The sequence below is a fragment of the Symphodus melops genome (genome assembly GCF_947650265.1).
Source record: "Symphodus melops genome assembly, chromosome: 16".
NCBI classification, from domain to species: Eukaryota; Metazoa; Chordata; class Actinopteri; order Labriformes; family Labridae; genus Symphodus; species Symphodus melops.
Genome location: NC_136706.1, coordinates 24,195,138 through 24,219,893, shown reverse-complemented (window position 1 = coordinate 24,219,893; position 24,756 = coordinate 24,195,138). Strand labels below are relative to the sequence as shown.

General features: G+C 41.3%; 2 protein-coding genes across 2 annotated transcripts in view; both read right to left on the bottom strand.

The window, feature by feature from the left end:
- Window positions 1-24,756, bottom strand: part of LOC306836980 (uncharacterized protein) — a 127,735-nt gene that overhangs the window by 48,562 nt on the left and 54,417 nt on the right. The gene's annotated exons all lie outside the window — the stretch shown is intronic.
- Window positions 358-24,756, bottom strand: LOC306836575 (protein NLRC3-like; the record flags this gene model as incomplete). The annotated part of the gene is made up of 8 exons (XM_079363749.1): window positions 358-382; window positions 1,791-1,967; window positions 2,490-2,666; window positions 20,013-20,204; window positions 21,575-23,157; window positions 23,422-23,687; window positions 23,836-24,065; window positions 24,713-24,756. The coding sequence occupies 8 exons, from the start codon at window positions 24,754-24,756 to the stop codon at window positions 358-360; spliced, it is 2,694 nt and encodes an 897-aa protein (XP_079219875.1).

The window sequence follows — 24,756 nt, the reverse complement described above, 5'->3', positions numbered from 1 at the left end:
GTCCAACATACAGACTAACAAGTGACAGAAGTTCGAGTAGAAACACATCACACTGAAGTCTGGAGTCAAAAGAATCATCACATGAGAAGAAGAACTGCAGCATTTCTTGGTAGCTTTTGACCTCTGAACATTTCTAGCAGCTGTTTCATGTTTGACCTTCCTCTCCTGTAATGTGTGGAGAACAGATTCATTAGAAATATCACTGAAATGAACTGTGAGCTGATTCCTCTGTCAGTCCCTGATGGATGAAGATCTCCTCAGCTTGCAGAGCTTCTCCACACACAAGATGGTGGAGGTTCCTCCTCTGTGGATCATCAGCTGCTCCTCTCTGCTCCACCAGAGTCCTGATCACTCACATTATGACCTATATCCTCTCCACCATCTAATGAGAGAAGAAGAGAGATGACAGAAATCAGAAGTTACTGTCATGTTTACATTTTAGATTCTGTCGTCATGACAACCTGTAGTGACCTGGGGCCTGCACCACAAAGCAGGATTCAGGGTCACTTCAGGGTTAACCCTGGGTTTACAGTCCTGAAGGTGGTTCACTTCTAAACTGGGAATATCGCCATGGTAACTGACGCTGCACACCTAACCTGCTCAGGAGCAGGATATGTTGGAGATAAGAGATCAACCTGTGAAAATCTCACTGACCAATCAGATCTCCTGATGGTGGCGCTCTGTGAGCTGATGGAGAGAGAGCGACAAACACTTCCTGTGTCCCGTCTGATTTGACATCATAGTCCTTAAAGGTCATGATTGTTTGTTCCTGATATCCTTCATCCTTTAACAGAGAAAAAGCAGCGCAGCCTTTGAGTTGTTTTGAAGATGTTCAATGATGAAGAGCTTCTTCTGCCTTTGAATGATATCTTCATATGAATGTTTAGTGTCTCCATGCCGCTCTGTTTGTGATGCTCAGAGCTGCAGCTGAACTTCTCAAACTGTTCTGGTCTCCACATGAAAGAGTCAGAGCGACACATTCAGTTCAGAGAAGAAACACGAGTTCTTCTGCTCAGTTCTGAGGTGAACTAACGATGGGAAGGAAATAGAAGAAGCCGTAGTTTGGACATGAATTCCTCTCTGATGTTTCTTTGTTTCTGTCAGTTGTCCTTCCTGCATTTGTTCCTGCAGCTGTGTAACTTTAGTCTTTGAGCCTGTTTGTCTTCAACTTCTTCATATTATTCATATAGTTTGTTCACAGTTTGTTAGATATGATGATCTGCTGACTGCAGACTCTGTGATGATTGTGATAGGTTAAATGAAGCTAGCTCCGCCCCTTTTATGTGAGCGTGCTCTCTGAAACTCTGGGTTTACTTGTCAGGTTGATAAGCAGCTTCATGTGACTGTTCAGCACCATCTCTTCTGTCAGGGTTAGTGAAGCCAGATCACAGAAAACAAACCCTGAGTATGTTGAACTCTCTTCATAGTGTCCACCCACAAAAGGATTTCTCCAACAACAAACAAGAATCTGAATGAATGAAATGAGAGCTGTAGCCACTTTTAGATTGGATCTTCAATCTGTAATGTTCTCTGCTTTAAAGCATTTGTATTGTCATATTGTGGTTCATGTATTTTAATGGATCCTCATCAAGTGTTTTGGAGTTTAATGTGTTTGTTTACACAAAGGACCAATTAGAGACACGAGCTGGAAACTAACAACAACTATAAACTCTTTATGCAGCTCATCAGTTTCATGCTTTGTATTGAGACTATGTTCAATCACATTGTCCCTGTTAAATAAATAAATTCAAACATGTGGAGGGTTTACTAAAGAACACTGAGAGACTGACCTCAGAGTCTCCAGTCGATAGTTTGGATTCTTCCGAAGATCACGCAGCGGCTTCAGTCCTAAAACCGTCACGTAAATGTTCCAGTTCAGGTCCAGCTCTCTGAGATGGGAGGGGTTGGACTTCAGAGCCGAGGCCAGAGAAGAACTGCTGATATCTGACAAATTGCAGCTCTCCAATCTGAATAAAGAATAAAAGAAGAATCAAAATAATGTGTAATCCAGTCACATGTGTTCAGCTTGTGATGAGTATCTCAACATCACTTTGTCCTGATGAATCAAGTTTTCTCTAAATGATTAGAGGATCATTTCTGATTGTGTATTCACTAAATCTAAATCCTCCAAATGTCAGCTCAACATTCATCCAGCTGTTCATGTGCACAGATGAAGAACAGGCTGCTGATCTCAGTCAGCTCTGTGATCTTACTACATTTATCAAATCACACATTATTCAATCACAAGTCTTCATGATTTCACTTCTTAACAGAACCAGAGGAAACCAGAGGCTTCATGTGCACCTTGTTCAACTTTACTTCACAGAGTCACAAAAACATTTTCACATCAAATCTCTAAATTACAACTTGGAAAACTAAAAATCTCCCAAATAATTTAAGATCACAAGAACATTTAAATCCTGAAATGTGCAACAATGGAGGATGTGGATTAAAATGATCCAAATGAATGACACAGTCAGTGATCTGACCTCAGAGTCTCCAGTCTGCAGTTTGGACTCTGCAGATAATCACACAGCAGCTCCACTCCTGAATCCTGCAGGTCGTCGTTCCAGCTCAGATCCAGCTTTCTGAGATGGGAGGGGTTGGACTTCAGAGCTGAGGCCAGAGAAGAACAGCTGATCTCTGACAAACTGCAGTAACTCAATCTGAATAAAGAATAAAAGAAGTAAATGTAGATGACAGTGAGCTTTATACATGAATGTGTGATGTTGTCCACATGAACACACTGATGTGATCATCATCTGTTCATTCCAACATTGAAGGACTTTATTAGGATGCATTAATACTTTAGTTCTTCCTGATCCTTCTTAGATTCAAAGACTCAAAGCTCCTGTGAGGAACTTTCATTACATTACTAAAAACTCCTCCTGCTTTCTTTGAACTCGACAAACTACAAGTCAGTGTGAATCTCTTCTGTAGGAAATGTAAAGAAAGGCTTTTCCAGACAGCGTCCTGTGATTCTCCTCATGTGACAGCGAGCAGCTGGAAACAGGCAGACTTTCAAAAGGACTTTATAATGTTGGTGGTCTCATTGACTTTAGACAATCATCAAGAGAAATCCAGATTACTTTGTGTGTGTTTCATCAGCAGATCAAACCTCCTCACACTACCTTTAAATCACAGAGTTTGTTTTGATATCAGATCATAAAAAACATGAACGGTTTGAAAGAGAGGACGAATGAGTTCACTCTGGACCAGTGACATCATCACTGACATCATCAGGTCACGTGGCTGCTACAGGTGGAGAAGCCAGCAGCAGGTAGCATTTAGCAGAAGTCCCTGGATAGCTGGTTAGCATCAGATAGCTGACAGACAGCAGAGTGGGGATTTCCACACAGCACTTTAATTCTCCAAGACTTGATATGGAGCACACAGAGCCAGGTCTCTACGGCTCTATATTCACTCATCAAACATGAGCAGTGATATAAAGACGTGACCTGCACCAACTCCTCACTGAGGGTCAGAGTCCTCTCACCGTTACTTGATTGGGTTGATAGTGTCCTTGGACCCTTAGCCTCCTACAGTCGCCCCTCTGTAAAAAAAATCTAGGAGTCACCTTCGACAACTGTTTTAAATTTAATGAACAGATCAGCTCTGTTGTGAAGACAAGCTTCTTCCAGTTGCATCTCCTGGCAAAAGTTTAAGCCTATCTCCCCCAAAAGGAATTTGAAAGAGTGATCCACATGTTCAGAACCTCTCGCTTGGATTATTGTAATTCTTTGTATTATGGTGTCGATCAGTTTTTGCTTCGCCGCCTGCAGCTTGTTCAAAATGCGGCGGCTTGTCTTTTAACAGGAAAGAGACGTTGCGATCACATAACACCTGTCCTGGCCTCTCTTCACTGGCTTCCAGATGTTTTTAGGATCCAGTTTAAGATTTTATTGCTTGCTACATGTACTTTCGGGTTGGATGGCGTGCTCTGGTGACCCGTAGGCTCTTACACTGGTACACCTTTATATACAGTAGAAGGTCATTCTTGGTCTGCTTCCTCACTATCTCTGTGTTTTTATCACACAGAAAAGTACTGGACAGTATTCTTTGTGTTCTCAGGACCTTTTCATGCTCTCTGTTCCAAACGCTCAAACAGAAATTAGTAAAAGTACTTTTGTGTTATCTGCACCCTCAGCCTGGAATCTGTTGCAGAATGGAGTCCTTGAAGGTTTTTAAATGTAAAATGAAAGACCTGGAAGCAGATTCTACAGGATGCACATGGTTTTAGTTTGACTGCTTGAGCTACTGACTCCCAGATTTGACTCATAGATGGTTCTATCATATTGTTAAATATTGTGTTTTGTAAATTGTCCTTTGTCTCCCTTTGTGTCTGTAACTTTGTGTTTTTGCTGCTGCCTGTCTCGACCAGGTCTCTTGTGAAAAAAGAGGTTCTTCATCTCAATGGGACCAACCTGCTTAAATAAAGCTTCAATAAAAATAAAATAAATAGTTGGTATCGCTCCAGCAGGAATAGAGAAGAAGGGGATAAATACTTGTACACTGACAGGAATCAGCCTGTTTGAGGTCATGTTTTGTGTTTTGTTTTATTCTGATCATGTTTACTTTGTGTTACTGACTCTTGTCTTTGTGTTTCAGATCCTCATCTCCACCTTGTGTGTCAAAGCCCCGCCCCTGATTACCCACACCTGTGTCTCGTTGCTCCCTGATTGTCTGTGTTATTTCAGCCCCGTGTTTCCTCCCTCATGTTGCCAGTTCGTAGTGTTTCCCTCTTGTACCTCGTCCTAGCGTTTTCTTTGTTCCTGATCTCGTGTATGACTCCTGCCTGCTCTTTGTTTCTGACCTCAGCCTGCTCCTCTGAATTTCTTTGCATATCTGACTACCTGTGTACCGAACCTGCTCGCAACGTGAGTGGCCGTAGACTGTTTTGGCTCTGTGCCAACTTCTACTTTTATAGTTTTTATAGAACACTTTCAGTGTAAAACTGTATGTATCCTATGGATACTTTTTCGTGTTTTCGTGGAAATAGCAGCGGAAAACTTGCTTATTCAAGGGAGAAGCTGCTCTCACTCCGGACAGCGGGACAAGCCGGCATCGTTCACCCAATACCTGAGGAGCTGAGGCGGCGGTACAGAGGCTGTAGAGCCGGCGCTAAGCTAAAGGCTAGGCTTGCGGCTAAACGATCGAAGCACAAGCCCTCTATTCCGGTGATAGTTTTGGGGAACGTAAACTGTCTAACCAACAAGACAGACGAGATGGCTGCTCTCGTGAGGAACAACCGGACATTTAGAGAGTGCAGTTTAATGTGCCTCACAGAAACCTGGCTGACTCAAATCACCCCGGACGCTAATGTGGATCTACCGGGCTTTACTACAGTGAGAGCGGACAGAGACACGAAACGCAGCAGCAAACGGAAAGGAGGAGGACTCGCGCTGTTTATTAACAACAGATGGTGCCACCATGGACATGTTTCTGTGAAGGAGGCAACGTGCAGCAAAGACATCGAGCTACTGGCGGTAGGTCTCCGTCCTTACTACATGCCCAGGGAGTTCTCCCACGCCATTGTTGTTTGTGTTTACATTCCTTTTGTGTTTACATTCCTCCGCGAGCGCACGTTGAGACTGCGTGTGACGTCATCCGCTCGAACATCTCGCGATTACAAACGCTGCACCCTGATGCTTTCATTGCCATCTCAAGAGACTTCAACCACGTTACATTGAAATCTACACTACCGGACTTTCACCTGTTTGTAAGCTGTCCCACCAGGAAGAACAGGACAATAGACCTCCTGTATGCAAACGTGAAGGACGCCTACACTGCCACCCCCCTACCACCTCTGGGGAAGTCCGATCACAACCTGGTCCTACTCAAGCCACAGTACAAGACAAAGATCCAGTGACAACCGATAACTACTCGCACCTTCAGAAAGTGGTCTCCTGAGGCAGAGGAGGCTCTCAGAGACTGTTTTGAGACCACTGACTGGAGTGCCCTGCAAGAGACTCATGGTGAGGACATCGAGGGGGTCACACACTGCAAAACTAACTACATAAACTTCTGTATGGACGTTGTGGTTCCCACTAAAACTGTGCGCTGCTTCCCGAATAACAAGCCCTGGATCACCAGTGATGTCATGGAGATCCTTAACAGGAAGAAAAGGGCATTCAAGGAGGGAGACCAGGCAGAGCTGAAGCGTGTGCAGGGGGAACTCAAGGTCAGACTCCGAGAGGCAAAGGAGGAGTACAGAAGAAAGGTAGAGCAGAAGCTGCAGCAGAACAACATGAGGGAGGTCTGGGAGGGCATGAAAACCATCACAGGCTGCAACAAGAAAAACAACAACACAGATGACGGGGACCCTAAAAGAGCAAACCAGCTCAACTTGTTTTTTAACAGGTTATACAGCCCCGTCACTGCAGCCAGTGCCTGTCTCCCCAGCATCCCTCTACACACCCCCTCCCTCCCTCTCACTCCCCCCAACACTTCCACCAGGACAAACACAATCTCCAGAGACAATCCATCCCCCCTCCCCCCCACCATCACCAGGGACCAGGTGAGCAAGGAGCCGAAAACACTCCCAGCCCCAGGAAGGCAGCCGGCCCGGACAAGGTGTGTCCGAGGATGCTAAAGGCCTGCTCTGCTGAGCTGGGGGAGCCACTTGGCTTGGGAAGGTTCCTGTGCTCTGGAAGACCTCGTGCCTCACCCCGGTCCCCAAGAAGAAAAACCCCAGTGAGCCAGACGACTTCAGACCAATTGCTCTGACATCCCACGTTATGAAGACCTTTGAACGGCTGCTGCTCCGACACCTCAGACCCCAGGTCCAACACACACAGGATCCCCTGCAGTTTGCATACCAGGCAAAGGTGGGCGTGGACGATGCCATCCTCTATGTAACCCACTTGGAAAAGTCACATTAACAAGAAATTGAATAAATAGAGAATACTTTGTTAAAATGCATAAATAGGTTAATCATTAAGAAAAAGTTACACATCTCATTCAGTTAAACTATTTACAATCTGAAACGCATAAATAACAATCCTTAAAAAAAGGTAGATGCATGTTTAATTCATTCAGAGTGTGTTAAAACAGTCAAACCGTTTAATTAAGAAAGTTAAATAAAGTTATGGCTGTGAAAAAATAATAATGATGCTGTCTGTTTAAGAGATGCGCTGCTCTCTGTGTGTGTGGAGCGCGTGCAAGACAGACGCACGAGTGAGAGAAGGAGAGAGAGAAGCTAGCGAAAGGCTAAAGAGAAAACAGTGAGAAAAATACAGTGAAAGAAGTGTATTTAGGCTGAAAATCGACATCTACATGGTGATTGATAAAAGGAATGTTGTGACTGAGTTTAGTGCAACAGTTTTTGATTTAGTTTACTTGGAAAGTTTTTGAGAAAATTAGCTTTTCTACCGCTGTGTGTGAGTGTGGAGAGAAGACACGCGACGCGGGACACAAGATGGCGAGCCAAACCCAAGGACATCGTTTCCAGAAGCAAGACATCACTTTCATCGTTCCAGTGGGTGAATTCGCTGCTACGGTTGGACTGTTGGTGAACTCGCTGCCAGAGCGGTAGGAGTGTTGGACTCTTTTTGTTTTTGAATTGAGCTGAATTTAAGAAGCTGACCTGAACTGCATCAAATTCGAGAAGATAACTTTGAACTGAACTTATCTGAAATCGAGGTTTACATTTATACTGTTTGTTCATGATTGTCACTTGTGAACGTAGTGTAATTGTGGTTACTTCATTTTCATGTGTCTTTAATCTGTGAAGAGGGAAGACAAGAAACTTAAAACTTTAAAATAGGTACAAACTTAAAACCAAAGAAACAAAGGAAATATTTACAGACCGGTCTGATCATAAAATAGGAAACCTAAAAAAGGGAACTAAAGTGACTTACCTTTACATTTTATATTACCTGCAGGAGTGTTTCCATACATTTAAACAGTTATACTGTTCTGTCTTAATTCTGTGTTAACTTCAGTAAAGTGCCGGCTTTTGTTTAAAGTATATGGTCTCTGGTGTTATTTTTATCTTGTTACCCCACTCGAACAGAGCCTAGAACTGGTCCAGTAGCTAAACTTAGACACTCATTTGACACAAGTGCTACATCTATCTTCTACACAGGGCTTACTCTCATCTGGACAAAGGGAGCAGCGTGATGAGAATCATGTTCTTTGATTTCTCAAGCGCTTTCGACACCATTCATCCCCTCCTACTGAGAGACAAGCTGACCGAGATGAGGGTGGACTCGTACCTGGTGAGGTGGATCACTGACTACCTCACAGAGAGACCACAGTACGTCAGACTGAAAGACTGCACATCTGACACTGTGGTCAGCAGCACCGGAGCACCACAGGGGACTGTGCTCTCCCCTGTCCTGTTCACCCTGTACACCTCTGACTTCCAGTATAACTCTGAGCTCTGCCACATGCAGAAATACTCGGACGACACTGCGATAGTTGGTTGTGTCAGGGATGGACAGGAGGAGGAGTACAGGAGCCTGATCGAGGACTTTGTGACGTGGTGCAGTGCCAACCATCTGCAGCGAAACACCTCCAAGACCAAGGAGATGGTGGTGGACTTCCGAAGGAACAAACCACATCTAGAACCTGTTTGCATCGGGGGGTGGTTGACGTGGAGGTGATCAGGACCTACGGGTACCTGGGGCTGCAACTGGATGACAAGCTGGACTGGTCGCCTAACATGGACACTACCTGCAGGAAGGGACAGAGTCGTGTGTACTTCCTGAGAAGGCTGGGGTCCTTCAACATCTGCAAAAAGCTGCTGCAGATGTTCTACCAGTCTGTGGTGTCCAGCGTCCTCTTCTACGCCGGGGTGTGCTGGGGAGGAAGCTGCAAGAAAAGGGACGCAGCACGCCTGGACAGACTGGTGAGGAGGGCCGGCTCTGTGGTGGGCACAGAGCTGGACTCACTGGTGACAGTGGTAGAGAGGAGGTCTCTGGACAAAATGCTCTCCATCATGGACAACACACACCACCCTCTGCACAGCACCTTCACCGGCCAGAGGAGCATGTTCAGTGACAGACTGCTGTCACAAGTCGTGCTCCACGGACAGACTCAAGACCCTTACTGAGCACTGGTCACTTTAATGACAATCACCCTAATTATGTCTGGTTTCATCCTACTGTTGTGATATGCTACATCTGTAATGGTTGACATGATCACCCTAACTAGGTCAAGTTTCACTCTATTGTCTTCAACACTTAATGCTAATCTGCTCCTCAATAGTTGGGTACTTTAATGGCAATCACCCTAATCACTCCTGGTTTCACCTTATTGTTTTGAACACTTAATGCTAATCACTGCTCCTTTATGTTGCTGAGCACTTTAATGGCCCAGTCTGCATCCCTGCATTGACTGTTTAATGACTGTACTCACACCTCTGGCACTACCTCAAACACCTCTGTACATGCACAAACAACACTTGTTTCTAGAAGGTCAGCACTTTGTTTCTAAGGCTCTTTAACTGTTTACAGGTCTCTTTTAATCAGCACATGTTTTTCTATCCTTCACAGGTTATGTACATTTTTGCTATATAAGTTTAAGTCTAATGCTAATGCTAACTGCACATGTTTAACTTGTAATTAGGTTTACTCTTAGTCACATAGGGGCTGCTAAATCTTGTTTGGGGGATTATTGTATACAGAGGGGAGGGGGGACAGCGGGTGTGTATTGTAACTAATGTCTTGTGTCCTGTCTGTCTGTATACTGCTACTGGATGCCTTGAATTTCCCTTGGGATCAATAAAGTATCTATCTATTGAAGTGTATTTTACATGCAACACAATGCAATATGAACAAGTATGTGAAGTGTAAGTATGCTGCTGAAACATGTGAGCTGTTGGTGGGACAAATGGTGTTCTTAAGGTTAGAGATTTGTTTAACATCAAAGACAATGAAGGGGTCTATTTTGGGTCATTCATTAAAGACTGTGATAGATAAACAATTTAGTATTGAAATGAGAACAGACCCTTAGGCTTGATTGGGGGAGACAAGTCACCTCATGATGACCTGTATAACCTTTGAAGTCACATGTCCTGAGGAACCACAGGGGGTGCAGGACTGTAGGAGAGGCACACCTGAATGATCAAAGCCTAAATGAAGTCGTAAATGTCCTGATGTTGTTTTGACCAATACTGTATAAATACTAGAGTCTTTTCTTTGTTCATGAGGGATCACAATTGGCTGGTGACTCTCCCAGGTAATATGGCTAATCTGGACTGATGCTGTTTTTGTAAATAAATGTCTTATATTACATGCAAGTCAGTGTCAGCGGATATTTCTTCATCATCTACACATCATCGTCAAGGACTTGAGAAACTACATTTTTGGCGTTGTCGGCAGGATCAGTTTGGAGCGTTTTTTCAGCCACAACTGAAGCTTCTTCAATTCTGCAGCATTTTGTCAGTATTTTGTCACACATGTTAGAGTGCTGATTTTTGTTGAGGTAGTTGTGCTGGCTCCACTGTCAAAGAACTTGGAGTGAAAAAAGATGATGTGTTGACGTTTGAAGTAATTTCTGTCTAAATTGAGATTTCTTGGGGAACAAGAAAGAAGGAAAATATATTTTTTTTAAATATATAGAGAGTTGATGCAGAACGAGTAATAAGGAAGTTAAAAAACTATGCAAGAGTATGAATCAGGGCCCAGATCTTCATAACAGTAAGACATGTGTACATTAGCTTCTGAGTGAAAGTTGGCATTGAGGAATTGGCGTAAAAAAAAATTTTAAAAAGGAAAATAATTTTAGTCATGAAAATTGGAATAAAATAAAACAAAAAAGAGTTAAAGTAATCAAAGATTACTTAAGGAGTAAAGTGCAGATACTTAAGAAGTATAAAGTTGGAAAGAGTGCAGTGTGAAATGGTGCTCTAAAAAGTAAGCAAAAGTAAGAAGTTTGTAAAAAGCATGCAGTGAAAATGATCATTTAAAAACGAGTTGTGAAAAGGTTGACCAAAGTAAAACTTTGGTGATAAAGTAGAGGAATAGAAGAAAGAGATCGACTTTAAAAGTTAAAGTAAAATGGAATGCATTTTTGGAGTTTGTGTGTGAAAACGTGGGCTGCAGGACAGTCTTGTTGTTCGTTTAGTTGTGTGTTGAGCTCTGTGTAATGTCTGTGTTTGTGTGTATTTGATCAAATAGAATTGATTTATTATGTAATATGTGTGTAGAAGATTGACTAAAGGACATGAGGAGAGACATTTTTGTTTCTTCAGTGTTAAAATACCTATGAACCCCTTATAGGACTTTGTTTAATCAGATAAAAAATATGAGCCTAAAAAGGTTACATTTATATATTAGATAAAGTATATGAGCCTTTGTTTCAAAGGACATTTATATATTAGATAAAGTATATGAGCCTTTGTTTCAAAGGACATTTATATATTAGATAAAAATATGAGCCTTTGTTGAGTCTGAGGAGAAGTGGAGAGACCAGCAAGGACAGTTTGTTTTAGTATGTATATATTTAGGTAGAGTAGAGGAAAGGATTGTCTGTTTGTGTGTATGTGTGATTTGTGTGGTGTTGGTTTGATCTGACTTTAAGAGGATCTTTAGAGAGGATGCTCACTCTCTGATAGTCAGCTCATACTGGAAGTTGTTGCTAAATTTAAGAGGTGGAGCAAAGGGAGGAGCTTTAAATGTGTCAGGGAGTTTTCTGCTTCTGAGAAAGGAGAGAGAGCCCCCTCCCTTTTGTCCCTTTGTTAGTTAAGAAGAGATCAGAGGGAATAATATGTTCTTTAGGGGTTTAAATATAAAATAAGATTAAGAAAAGATCAATTTCACCCTAGATTAAACTTTAAGAATTTACACAGTTATTCCACATTCTGAAAATGAAACACTAAAAAAAAAAAAATAGAGAAAAAAAAGTTTAGTTTTTATTTTTTGGGAAATAAATAATCATTGTAATATTCAAACATTGTTTACTGTTTAAATCTGTTATCTTATTGGTAAAATAATTCAATTAAAAGTACACTAACATTAATGATGAACATAAAATAAACCTGAACTACACTGTGTCACACTTCTTTAAAACAAAACAAAAAAATTGTAATAGTTGTTTTTAGTTTTGAGTTCACTTTTATTTTTCAATATTGAATTATCTGTTGTTTTATATCTGAAGTTTAAAATATTGCATTTTATATAGGAATTTAGAGTGATTAAGACATTAACCTTCTGTTTTGTTTTCTATTTGTTCTATGTTGTATGAGAGCTGGAGTAAAAGCAGTGGCAGATGAGAAGACACCATGCAGTGATTCATGGACACTGAAGCTTTGCAGATATCAACTCATAGGGATTCTGAATTCAGCTTGATCAAGGCCACCACCATTTTATTCACAAACTCTTTCAACACACACCTGCATTTATCTATGAGCGCATACATTTGTAAACTAGTAGTTTATGATATGTTTGGTTGGATTTTCGCATATAGTGTTATGGTACATTAAAGGGTAATTTTTAGGAGGAATCTTGGCAACAGACTGATTAATTTATGCATCTTGTTGATTAATGAAGCGGTGTTGGTTGGGTTGCTTATGTGTTGGAAAGTTGATTTGATTCAAAAGTGTTGAATGCTGTGAATGTTGGTTTCGTTGTCTGAGGAAGGTTTAGTTTGATGTGAGTTGTCTTGAGATGGAACATTGACTCTATTTCCATAGTTTTGAGATAATTAGATGTGTTAGGTGATAGAAAAGCAATTGTACTTTCATAGTAGGAAGATTTTTGGTCTCTTTTTGGAGTCGGTAAAATTGTTGTTTTTAAGTGTGGTAGCAGAGTGCTATATTTGGTGTTTTACGTCTGGTATATTGATACTGGATGCTTTCAATTTTGCTTAGGATCAATAATTTGTCCATCTATCTAGTTTTTGATCAACATTGTTTGATTTATATTTTAATGAAATAAGAGGATCATTTTAATGTCAAAGATGAGTACTAAAATTACACAAGCAGTCACTTCTGTTGATGTTGTTCAGAAGAATAATCCACTTGATAAAAATGTTGTAAAAATGTTGCAAAAATGGAGCAAACGTTGGCCCGACATTGACCAACCCTGGCCGAAAGAAGGGACTTTGAACCCAGATGTGATTAAAACAATGCAGGTCCTTGTGTCCACGTATAAAGTAAACCAGAAGAAAGGAAGGAAAGGGAAAAGGCGTCAGGAGAAAAGACAAACTGAACTCGGCATTCTGCAGCTGTTTGAAAATGAGGGACAGAAATTGTTACAAGCTTCAAAAGAGAATAGGGAAAAAAGCAAATAATAAACACAAATGACAACCAAACAGGAAAATGAATGGAGCAGATTAATACACCTTTTTCACATACCGTATCAGCCAAAAAGCCACCGCCTTACGAGAAGGAAGTGAAGTTTACCACAACTTCCAGTGATTAGACAAGAAGGTAGTTATCACATCACAGATGAGGATGAGCAAATCATAGAGAAAGGAAGAAAAAGTCTAGGAAAGGAAGACACAGATGAGACAGACAGGGATGAAGACTCAAGTAGAGAGGTTGAGAGGAGCATAGGTAAATGTCTTCAGGAATTAGATGAATCTAGCAATCCAGAAACACAGCAACTACTAGAAGAGCAATTACATGGACTAAGAATGACACAGAAAAAGGTGCATGATTCAGAATTGTTTGCTGCAAGTAGAGGTCAGATGTGGAAAGCACTGAGAGATGCATTCCAGACAAACGTACATCCTGATAACATTTTGATTGAGTCGTTGGGATCACAGGAAAATCCAAGAGCCTATGTGTCAAGAGCTCACCTAGTGTGGAGAAATGTCACAGGTAATGATCCAGATTTGAATCTAATGGAGCAGTCAATTTTGAGAGCTAAGATACAGAAGGGGCTTCCTCTGTCTGTGCGCAGTAAACTAGCAGAGGTGGTTGGTCTTGGAAGCATGGCAAAGAGTGTGTATACAGATCACATAGCACATCAAGTTGAATTATATAGGAAAAAGGAGCATGAGCAGAAAGAACAGGATGAGGAGATTCTCAGAAAATGTAATCAAATACAGCTGGTTGATAATAAGAAGAAAGAGAAGAAAAAAGCTGTTGTGCAGAGTCAGCCTCAACCAAATCAAACATCACCTCAATCCCAGCAGGGACAGATACAGTTTCAACCAGACCTGGCGACACCTATGGTTCCTAATGTTTCTTTTTCACTGTCAGATTTTGGCAGATCACAGATATGGACAGGAAGAGTTCAGGGAAATTTAGAAAGAGGTAGAGGAGGAAATTTCCAACAGCCTCCAGATGTATGTTATAATTGTGGACTGTTGGGACATGTTGCTCATAACTGTTACAGGACAAGAGGAAGCTTCAGAGGAGGCTTCAGCCAACATCTGTGAATCCTTACAGAAGCACACCACAGAAGATTCGAAAGGGGGGTGTCAGCAGGTAGTGTCAGGGCCAGAACAAGATTCAAAAATAGAATTAAAAGTAAAGATCAACTGTTAGAATTAATGGCAGATTGTGAAACAGCTGATTCCTCTCACATAACCAATTGAGCTGTGTTATAGACATTGCAAAAATAACAATACCTGTATTGGTGTTAGAACATACATCAGTTGCACTTTTAGGAAGAGATGCTTTATGTAAGATGAATGCACAATAAGGTGAACACCAGACAGCTGTTTGGTGGATGTTCTGAGGGATACTAGTCATCAACTATTTATGACACCAGTGTCTGAGACATCTTTAGTGTACTGGAGTCCAGAGCTACTAGTCAGCTAAGCTTTGGAAGAAGTTTATTGTAGCACAAATGCCTCATGCTAAGTTGAGTATTTGTACTACTGTGTGCTTAAATAGTTTAAGAAAATTGGTTAAGCAATCCAGAAGAGTGGTAGACCTAAGGTTCAGCTTAGCTCATCTTGAAGATAACTTGTTCTGAAATTTGAGTGTAAATTTAGGTCTGAACAATGTGATCAGTAAAGATATTTGTTTGTTTGAAAGTATCTCAGAAGTTTGGTTAACTTAAGTGATGTTGTCACTCTAAATGACAAACACATAGATACATATCTATTCAAAAAGGGTACAGTTTGAAAAGTAAAATTAGTGGAAAAGTTTGTGAATGTTGTAAAAAGGAGTTATGAGGGTAAAACGTAAGTGTAAAAGGATGAAAGTTTCTTGTTCATTTGAATAGGATTATGTAAAGGTAAAAGAAAGTGATGTGGATGAAGATGTTGGTGGATGTGATGAAGTAGAAAGAAGGAGATAAGTAAGTGCTGTGAATGGATCTAGGAAGCAGAGATGTGGATTTGATCAAAAGAAGGATTGAGTCCTACATCTGCTAGGACATGGATGAGGGTGAGAGACTGAGAGACTGAGAGGAGATTTGATATTTTGTTTTGGTGAAAAGAGTAAAAAAGGATGTTTGTAGGATACATTTTGCATTTTGTTTTCAATTAACAATAAATAAAAAGAGACAGTGATAGGTTACTTTAATTTAAAGTAGATTTTCAGTGAGTTGGTTTTTACTTTCATTTGAGTGCATTTTAAACTGGTACTTTAAATTTGACTTCAGTGAGATTTTAATGAAGGAAGAGTATTTTTACTTGTAAGAATATTTTGTTTGTCTTTATGCCTCTGACTGAGGGTCTCTTGAGGTCTGTGGAGATGATGTGAAAGGCTGATGGTGGTACTCTAAGATCTGCAACTCTGATGATTCAGAAGGCACATGATTAGTTCATGTGCAAGGGGGGAAGTTATAAAGAAAGTACTATTTGTTTGAAATCATTTTTGGAGAATGCTGATGCTCAGTCTGTTGACTGTGAAGTCTTCTGCTGTTAAATGGTTAAGTTTTAGTTTCTGTTGATAAGTTTTTGTTGTGTGAAGTTACAAGCAGGTGAAATGATGAAGAGTTTTTGAATAAAATTCAATAGAGAATAAAATAGTGAATAAAACAAGAGGATAAAAATAGACATAATAAAATAGAGAAATAATATTATCTACAAAGCCAGGGTGTTGGTGAAAAATGACTGGTGTATTAAAATCTGCTAACGCATGGGATTGAATTGAATAGTGACTGCATGGATTAAGGGGGGACATTGAAATATGTTTTATTTAATCATACATGGGTATTATGTAAAAGTATGATGTGAAATTATTATATTTTTGATGCTTTTGTTGTGCAAGATACTGGTTTGTGATTTCTCTCCCTAGGATGGTACTTGGGGAGACCAGTGTGAGCATGATGGACTGTCCAGAGATTTCTTCAGCCTAAAGGATGTGAAAGTTCAAATGGGGGCGAGTGGAGGACATCCTGATGGACAGTGGACTGAATGAGGACATCCTGATGGACAGTGGACTGAATGAGGACATCCTGATGGACAGTGGACTGAATGAGGACATCCTGATGGAAAGTGGACTGACTGAGGAGATCATGATGAGAGTTCTTGAATGGACAATCTTTGCAGTCCTATTGTGGAAGAAGCTGATACTCCTAAAAAGCAACAGTTTGATATATCTGTTCAAGTGTCATTGATTATTATTTAGTATTTTACAGTAGATGTTTTAGTGGGATCTATTATTTAGACTTAGTATTGATGTTTTTGGGAACTGTGTCAGATTTATATATTAAGACCTCAGGTATTTCTTTTATTTTTATTTTTAGGACAGGTTCATTGAAGGGTTCGATGGGTTGACCAGCCTGAATTTGAACAAATCAAAAGTTTTTATTTCTGAGGTTCTTATAGTATATGCATTTACATGTATGTTATTTGATTTTGTTAGTATGTTAATTGGCTTGGAGTACTGAAAAGTGGTCGCCATGGGCAGTGGGGCCGTGAGAGAATTTTCCTATCTAGATTGTTTGATGGTATTTGAAAGATGTCTGCTCGATAGGTTTTTCGCTCTCACACTCTACAAAATTTAAGGTTAGTCATGATCAGAGGGTTATGTTATAAGTATTTTGTGTGTTATTCTTTTTCGAGACTTTAGTCTCGAAGGGGGGAATATGAAGTGTATTTTACATGCAACACAATGTAATATGAACAAGTATGTGAAGTGTAAGTATGCTGCTGAAACATGTGAGCTGTTGGTGGGACAAATGGTGTTCTTAAGGTTAGAGATTTGTTTAACATCAGAGACAATGAAGGGGTCTATTTGGGGTCATTCCTTAAGACTGTGATTGATAAACTAAGTTTATCTAAGTTTAGTATTGAAATGAGAACAGACCCTTAGGCTTGATTGGGGGAGATAAGAAGTCACCTCATGATGACCTGTATAACCTTTGAAGTCATATGTCCTGAGGAACCACAGGGGGTGCAGGACTGTAGGAGAGGCACACCTGAATGATCAAAGCCTAAATGAAGTCCTAAATGTCCTGATGTTGTTTTGACCAATGCTGCATAAATACTAGGGTCTTTTCTTTGTTCATGAGGGATCACAATTGGCTGGTGACTCTCCCAGGTAACATGACTAACCTGGACTGATGCTGTTTCTTGTCTTTGTAATTAAATGTCTTATATTACATGCAAGTCAGTGTCAGCGGATATTTCTTCATCATCTACACATCATCGTCAAGGACTTGAGAAACTACACTATCTATCTTTCTATCTATCTATCTATCTATCTATCGATCGATCAATCAATCTATAACAGGACAGATTATTGAACTCTCCTCCTGGGTCTGTGTTTGCCTCCATGCATTACCTGTCCTCGTGTCATACACAATAATACACATAGCTGCATGAAAGCAAATGACAGAGATCTGATTGGGTGATAAATCCAGGGCCGCTGGAAGTTATTTTGAACAGGGGATGCTGTGAAAATCTTTTGTTCCTTTTTAGACAAAAATCCTACAAGTCTATTTAGAATACATTTATAATTTATAAATTATTTAAATGTTAAAAATAAATAGATGAAGATTCACCACGTCATTGTCTTACACTCTTCAGTGCACACAGCCAGAGCCACACACACAATATATGCACTGTTACCTAAACTTTACAATAACACTTTAACAATGCAACAGGTTTGATCAGCTGGCATCAACCTGAGTCACTGCACCTGTCACACACCACTCTACTAGCTCCAGAATACTTTTACACACAGCACAAAGAAATCATCTCAGACAATCTAAGCACGTTATTGAATAGCTCTCCACATCCATAACACAAACATGCACACAAAATAACACTTTACTCCATCTCCAACCTTTTCACACAAACCACAAGGAAATAATCTCCAAATATTTACACGTTATTAAACAGTTCTCTAAATCCATTACACACAGAACACATGGTCAAAGTAACACTATCTCCACCACCTTGCAATAATACTACAGTGTAACGTTAAACAGCAGAGTTATGAAAGTGATCTTACTTTGAGCTGCAGACAGGCTGACCTGCTTACAGGTGTCCACATGTCCAGATGTCTGTAATGAGGGGACGGATGTCCAGGGGGTTCATGATGTGTGTGGACATGCATCACTTAAACGTTTGTGGGTCTTTCATGGGTCTTGGTGCTGCGTGTCTTCAAAAGACGTAAGGCTGAGAACGTGCGCTCACATGAGGCCACAGAGACGTGAAGGCACAGACGTAACTCAATCAGTGTTTCTGTCTCTGAAAACATGTCTCTTGTTTGTTACTGGAGCTTCGTCCAACATGATGCTACATCTTGAACTGTGACTCGTAGACAGAGCATGGAGCGAGCGGGGAACCTTTTTACTTCACTCGGCCTCTGCAACCTCGAGCCTGCCAGACGTTAACAACGTAACTTAAACTTGTGTTAATTATGCCTAAAAATAATTAAATCAAAAACAAAAAAACATGTAATAGCCTACGTGTGTCAAAACCTTTTCCTGGAGGATTCATAAGGAATTGATAAATTGTGCAACAATATTTTTAATACATTTTTCAAAAATCTCCCCCTCGCCACTAGGGGGTGCTGCAGAACCCCCACTTCCCACGGCCATGGATGAATCTGCCTCTATTAATGCATGGAAGGTAACAGCTGAAGAAATCTAATAAAAGTAAAGAATCACATTTAGACTAAGAAACAGAGAAGATGACTTCATGAGTAACTGGAGTAAATGAGTAAAGGAAACGATGGAGTGGAATAATAACATGTACATACATTTAATTAAATTAAGAGAGGACTGAAGGACCCCCCCCATTCTATTTCTTTACTTTCTTAATCTTAATTTAATGATCGTTTTCTCTTCCTAACATATCCTCTGTTCTTTATTATTATTTTTTGTATTGGATGTTTAAAAACAGATTTATAAATGTGCCTGGATGAACAAAATATGTGATGAAATTCATATAAATATTACAGTCAGTGATCTTACATCAGAGTCTCCAGTCTGCAGTTTGGACTCTGCAGATAATCACACAGTGGCTTCACTCTTGAATCCTGCAGGTAGTTGTGACTCAGGTCCAGCTCTCTGAGGTGGGAGGGGTTGGACTTCAGAGCTGAGGCCAGAGAAGAACAGTTGATCTCTGACAAATTGCAGCTCTCCAATCTGCATAAAGAATAAAAGAAGAATAAAAGAAGAATAAAAATAATGTGTAATCCAGTCACATGTGTTCAGGTTGTGATGAGTATCTCAACATCACTTTGTCCTGATGAATCAAGTTTTCTCTAAATGATTAGAGGATCATTTCTGATTGTGTATTCACTAAATCTAAATCCTCCAAATGTCAGCTCAACATTCATCCAGCTGTTCATGTGCACAGATGAAGAACAGGCTGCTGATCTCAGTCAGCTCTGTGATCTTACTACATTTATCAAATCACACATTATTCAATCACAAGTCTTCATGATTTCACTTCTTAACAGAACCAGAGGAAACCAGAGGCTTCATGTGCACCTTGTTCAACTTTACTTCACAGAGTCACAAAAACATTTTCACATCAAATCTCTAAATTATTCAACAACTTGGAAAAAAAGAAAAATCTCCAAAATAATTTAAGATCACAAGATTCAAATTCAGACAAAAACTGAAAACATATAAATCCTGAAATGTGCAACAATGGAGGATGTGGATTAAAATGATTCAAATGAATGACACAGTCAGTGATCTGACCTCAGAGTCTCCAGTCTGCAGTTTGGACTCTGTAGTCCCTCACACAGCAGCTTCACTCCTGAATCCTGCCGCTTGTTGTTAAACAGGTTGTAGTTCACACTCAGGTCCAGCTCTCTGAGATGGGAGGGGTTGGACTTCAGAGCTGAGGCCACGACGTCATAGTGAGTCTCTGAGAGTTTGCAGTCAGAAAGTCTGTAGTGACACATAAAATAGAGAAACATGATTTATAAAAGAAGAGTTTTATATTCACGTCTCACATTTGATGATTAAACAGTTTGTCCTGTTTGGTCTTAACTTTACACATCAGTGGAATCTGTCACTGACACAAAAAGTCTCATCACTGGTTTTCAAACCTGCACATTCTTCACCTGTCAATCATTCACTAAATGTTACTGATGAATGGAAACTAATGGAGTTTTATTTAGGAGGACATCATGTCTATGGTGTAAAATCCCCCCTCCTTCTCTCACTCTCCTCTACCTGGCTTTATGTTTCCTGGATGGGCGGAGCTTCAGAGCTGATAAAGGCAGCCAGCTCACCTGCTGTGAACTCTTTGGGAACAATGGAGCTGACTGCATGTGAATGCCTCATCAATCCTGATAGTTTGGACTGTGTGCTTAAGATGGAAGTTTCCTTTGTTGAAGTCCAATAAGTAGCAGTGAATGAGTTCATTTATTTATCTACTGATTTACTTTGGTTGTGTTTAAGTCATATCTTTAATTCTGAAGTAAGTTTTAAAGATGAACATCAGCCTTTGTTACATCTGATCTGTGACTTGGATTATGATGTGAAGATTGATGACACGTGTTACTCTTTGTCCTCTGACAGAAAACCAGTTAAAAACTGGAGAATAATCGATTGGACTGGAAAGATCTGAGCTCTTTGGTCCTCACAGACAAACCACTGAGTTGGACTGATTCCCTGGAACTGGTGGAGCCTCCTTCCTCTCAAATATCCTTCATCTATAGTCTGTGATCTGAAGTGTGATCTATTCAGAGGACTCTCTCTGGAGTAGAAAACCATTTGAAACTCATTGAACAGTAACTCTGGAGGAGGACCATCTCATTCTCATCTGGCTCACTTCTATAAACGTGAAAATACAGAGACTGCTGCAGAATGATCCAGAAATCAAACAAGTCAGCAAAGAATCAGATGTAGTGAGGTGAAGGATCTCCTGTAAGAACAGTTTATCTGTGATCTACCTGCTGAGATGTTCAGAGATGATGCTCATGATTGATTAGTAATGCCTGCAGAGGCTGGAAGGGGGCGCTCACAGCATTTGATATCTCTCTTTTCAGGGATTAACACTATCACACATCTCAGTCACTTCTTTGGGAATTCTCTCCTGAATGTGTTCACAAGAAACTATCAAAGATATTTATGAACTCAGGACAAAAAGATAAAAAACATCAGGTGTGAAAAAAACTATGACGGACTGTTTCTCCTGAACATTAACAGAGGAACAGTTTTTAGTGAACAGAGAGGATTATGTTTAGTTTATATTAAAATAAGTAAATTAGTACATGACACTGATTTATAATGTTCATCACATCTGGACTTACTTTGCCTTCCTGCAGTTCCTCACAGCTGGAATCAGTCTCCATCGTCCCCGCTTTGATGTGTTGTACTTCTTCAGGTCCAGCTCATCCAGAACCTCCTCAGACATCTGCAGCATGTAGGCCAGAGCAGAGCAGTGGATCTCAGAGAGTCTCTTCTCTGATCTGTTGTCTGACTTCAGGAACTCTTGGATCTCCTGATGGACTGAGAGGTCCTTCATCTCCGTCAGACAGTGGAAGATGTTGATGCTTCTGTCAGGAGAGATATCTTTACTGTTCATCTCCTTCAGGTTCTTGATGACTCTCTGGATCATTTCTGAACTGTTGTTTGTCTGACCCAGCAGGCCTCCTAAGAGTCTCTGGATCATTTTTGAACAGTTGTGTCTCTGACCCAGCAGGCCTCCTAAGAGTCTCTGGTTTGACTTCAGAGAAAGACCATGAAGGAAGCGAACAAACAGGTCCAGGTGACCGTTCTTACTTTGCAGGGATTTCATCATTGATTTATTTAGAAGAACATCAAGAGTTGAATCTACATATGTTTCTCCCAGAAAAGCCTCCAGTACTGTTGTGTTCCTGTTACTGAAACAGTGGAACATGTAGACTGCAGCCAGAAACTCCTGAACGCTCAGATGAACAAAGCAGTAGACTGTTTTCTGGAAGATCACACACTCTGTTTTGAAGATCTCTGTACAAACTCCTGAGTACACCGAGGCCTCTGTGACATCCAGACCACACCGCTCCAGGTCTTCTTGGTAGAACATGATGTTTCCGTCCTCCAGATGTTCAAACGCCAGCCTCCCCAGCTTCAGAAGAACTTCCCTTACGGCCTCTGTCAACTCATGTGGACTCATCTGACGTCCCTTACCATACTTGTTCTTCTTCCTCTGTGTCCGAACTAGCAGGAAGTGTGAGTACATGTCAGTCAGGGTCTTGGGCAGCTCTCCTCTCTGCTTTGTGCTCATCATGTGCTCCAGAACTGTGGCAGTGATCCAGCAGAAGACCGGGATCAGACACATGATGTGGAGGCTCCTGGAGGTCTGGATGTGTGAGATGATTCTGCTGGACAGATCTTCTTCATCACTGAACCTCCTCCTGAAGTACTCCTCCTTCTGGGCGTCAGTGAAGCCTCGTACTTCTGTTACCCTGTCAACACATGAAGGAGGGATCTGATTGGCTGCTGCAGGTCGAGAAGTGATCCAGATGAGAGCTGAGGGGAGCAGATTCCCCTTGATGAGGTTTGTGAACAGTGTGTTTAAGGATGACTTCTGTGTGACATCAGACACAACCTCCCTGTTTGTGAAGTCCAATGACAGTCTGCTTTCATCCAGGCCGTCAAAGATGAACAACAGTTTACAGACAGCGAGCGTCTCTGCTGCCACCTTCTGTAATGTTGGATGGAAAACACGGAGCAGCTCAAGAAGACTGTAGCGCTGATCTCTGACCAAGTTCAGCTCCCTGAATGAAAGCAGGATCAGCAGACTGACGTCTTGGTTCTCTGAGCCCTCGGCCCAGTCCAGAGTGAACTTCTGCACTGAGAAGGTTTTTCCAACACCAGCCACACCGTTTGTCAGAACCACTCTGATGGGTTCCTGTTGGTCGGGTTGAGCTCCTATCTTTGGTTCCTGTTGGTCGGGTTGAGCTCCTGTCTTTGGTTCCTGTTGGTCGGGTTGAGCTCCTGTCTTTGGTTCCTGTTGGTCGGGTTGAGCTCCTGTCTTTGGTTCCTGTTGGTCGGGTTGAGCTCCTGTCTTTGGTTCCTGTTGGTCGGGTTGAGCTTCTGTCTTTGGTTCCTGTTGGTCGGGTTGAGCTCCTGTCTTTGGTTCCTGTTGGTCGGGTTGAGCTCCTGTCTTTGGTTCCTGTTGGTCCGGTGAGGCTTTAAAGATGTCCTGGCACCTGATTGGAGTCTCATGGAGGGTCTTCTTTTTAGAGACTGTCTCCATCTGTCTCACCTCATGTTGGGTGTTCACCTCTTCACTCTGCCCCTCTGTGATGTGGAGCTCAGTGTAGATCCTTTTGAGGGGGGTTCTACTTCCTGTTTCATCACTTCCTTCAGTCACACGTTCACATCTCGTCCTCAGACTGACCTTATGTTGATCTAAAACCTCCTGCTGACCTCTATCTACTGAAAGAGAGAATGATAGAATCTGATTATTGTTTTCAGATGTTTTTGTAAAAGAAGTAAAAAGAGTTTTAATTTCTAGACTTTTGACATTGACCAATAAAAGTCCTGTTTTAGGAGATCACAGGAGCACAAAGGTGTACAGTCTTACTTTGTTCAGTGCTGCTCTGACTGACTGTCTGCAGCCCAGATCCTGGTCTGGATCTTTCTCCACACTGAGGACAGGACGAGTCTCTTGCTGAACCAGACTGGTCCCAGTATGAGGTGATGCACTGTCTGCAGAACCAGTGTCCACAGCTGGTAGAGACGGGATCCTTCAGGACGTCCTGACACCCAGGACAGGTCGTCTGCTTCTCTCTAACATGAGTCCTCTTCGTCCCCCTGTGAAGACATGTCTTTAGAACTAAACTGAAGGTTGACTGATAGAAAATATGAAGATTTATCAAACACAATCTAAAGAGTCAGATGATCACAGAGAGCAGGTAACACCTTCTTTCTTCTGTTTGGATTCATTTGATTCAGTCAGACTGAACACCATGTGCAGCTTCTTCACAGTCAGAGAATCAAAGAGTCTGATCCTGTCATCCACTGTTTCACTTCAGACAGCTGAGCTCGGGTTAGTCCACCTTTGAACTCAGGTTAGACGTGGTGAAACATTGTGAATTACATTGTGCTGGATCAGCAGTATCAGGGTGAACTCACTCTAGGTCCAGTTGACCCAACGACTGACCCCCCTCCTCGTTCCCCCACTGGCCTGCACTCACACTGCTCCAGGACTAACCAGGCCTGAGCACGGTTACCTCTTCTTCATAACATGGTAATACAACACATGCACGGCTTCATGTGAACTTGAAGCGTACTTAGTTTACAACACAGGCAGACTATGAACTAACGTGAGGTAAAGTCTGCGTCCGCACATCAGAGAACAACACGGAGAACATGACAGCTACTTGAAGGACTTTGAGGATTATTTTGAGTCATTTAGTCAGAAACAGATATAACACTCCAGGATTATACTTTATGTTCACGTTGAGTTCCCGTGCTTCTGCTTGTGCATGAGAAACTGTACCAT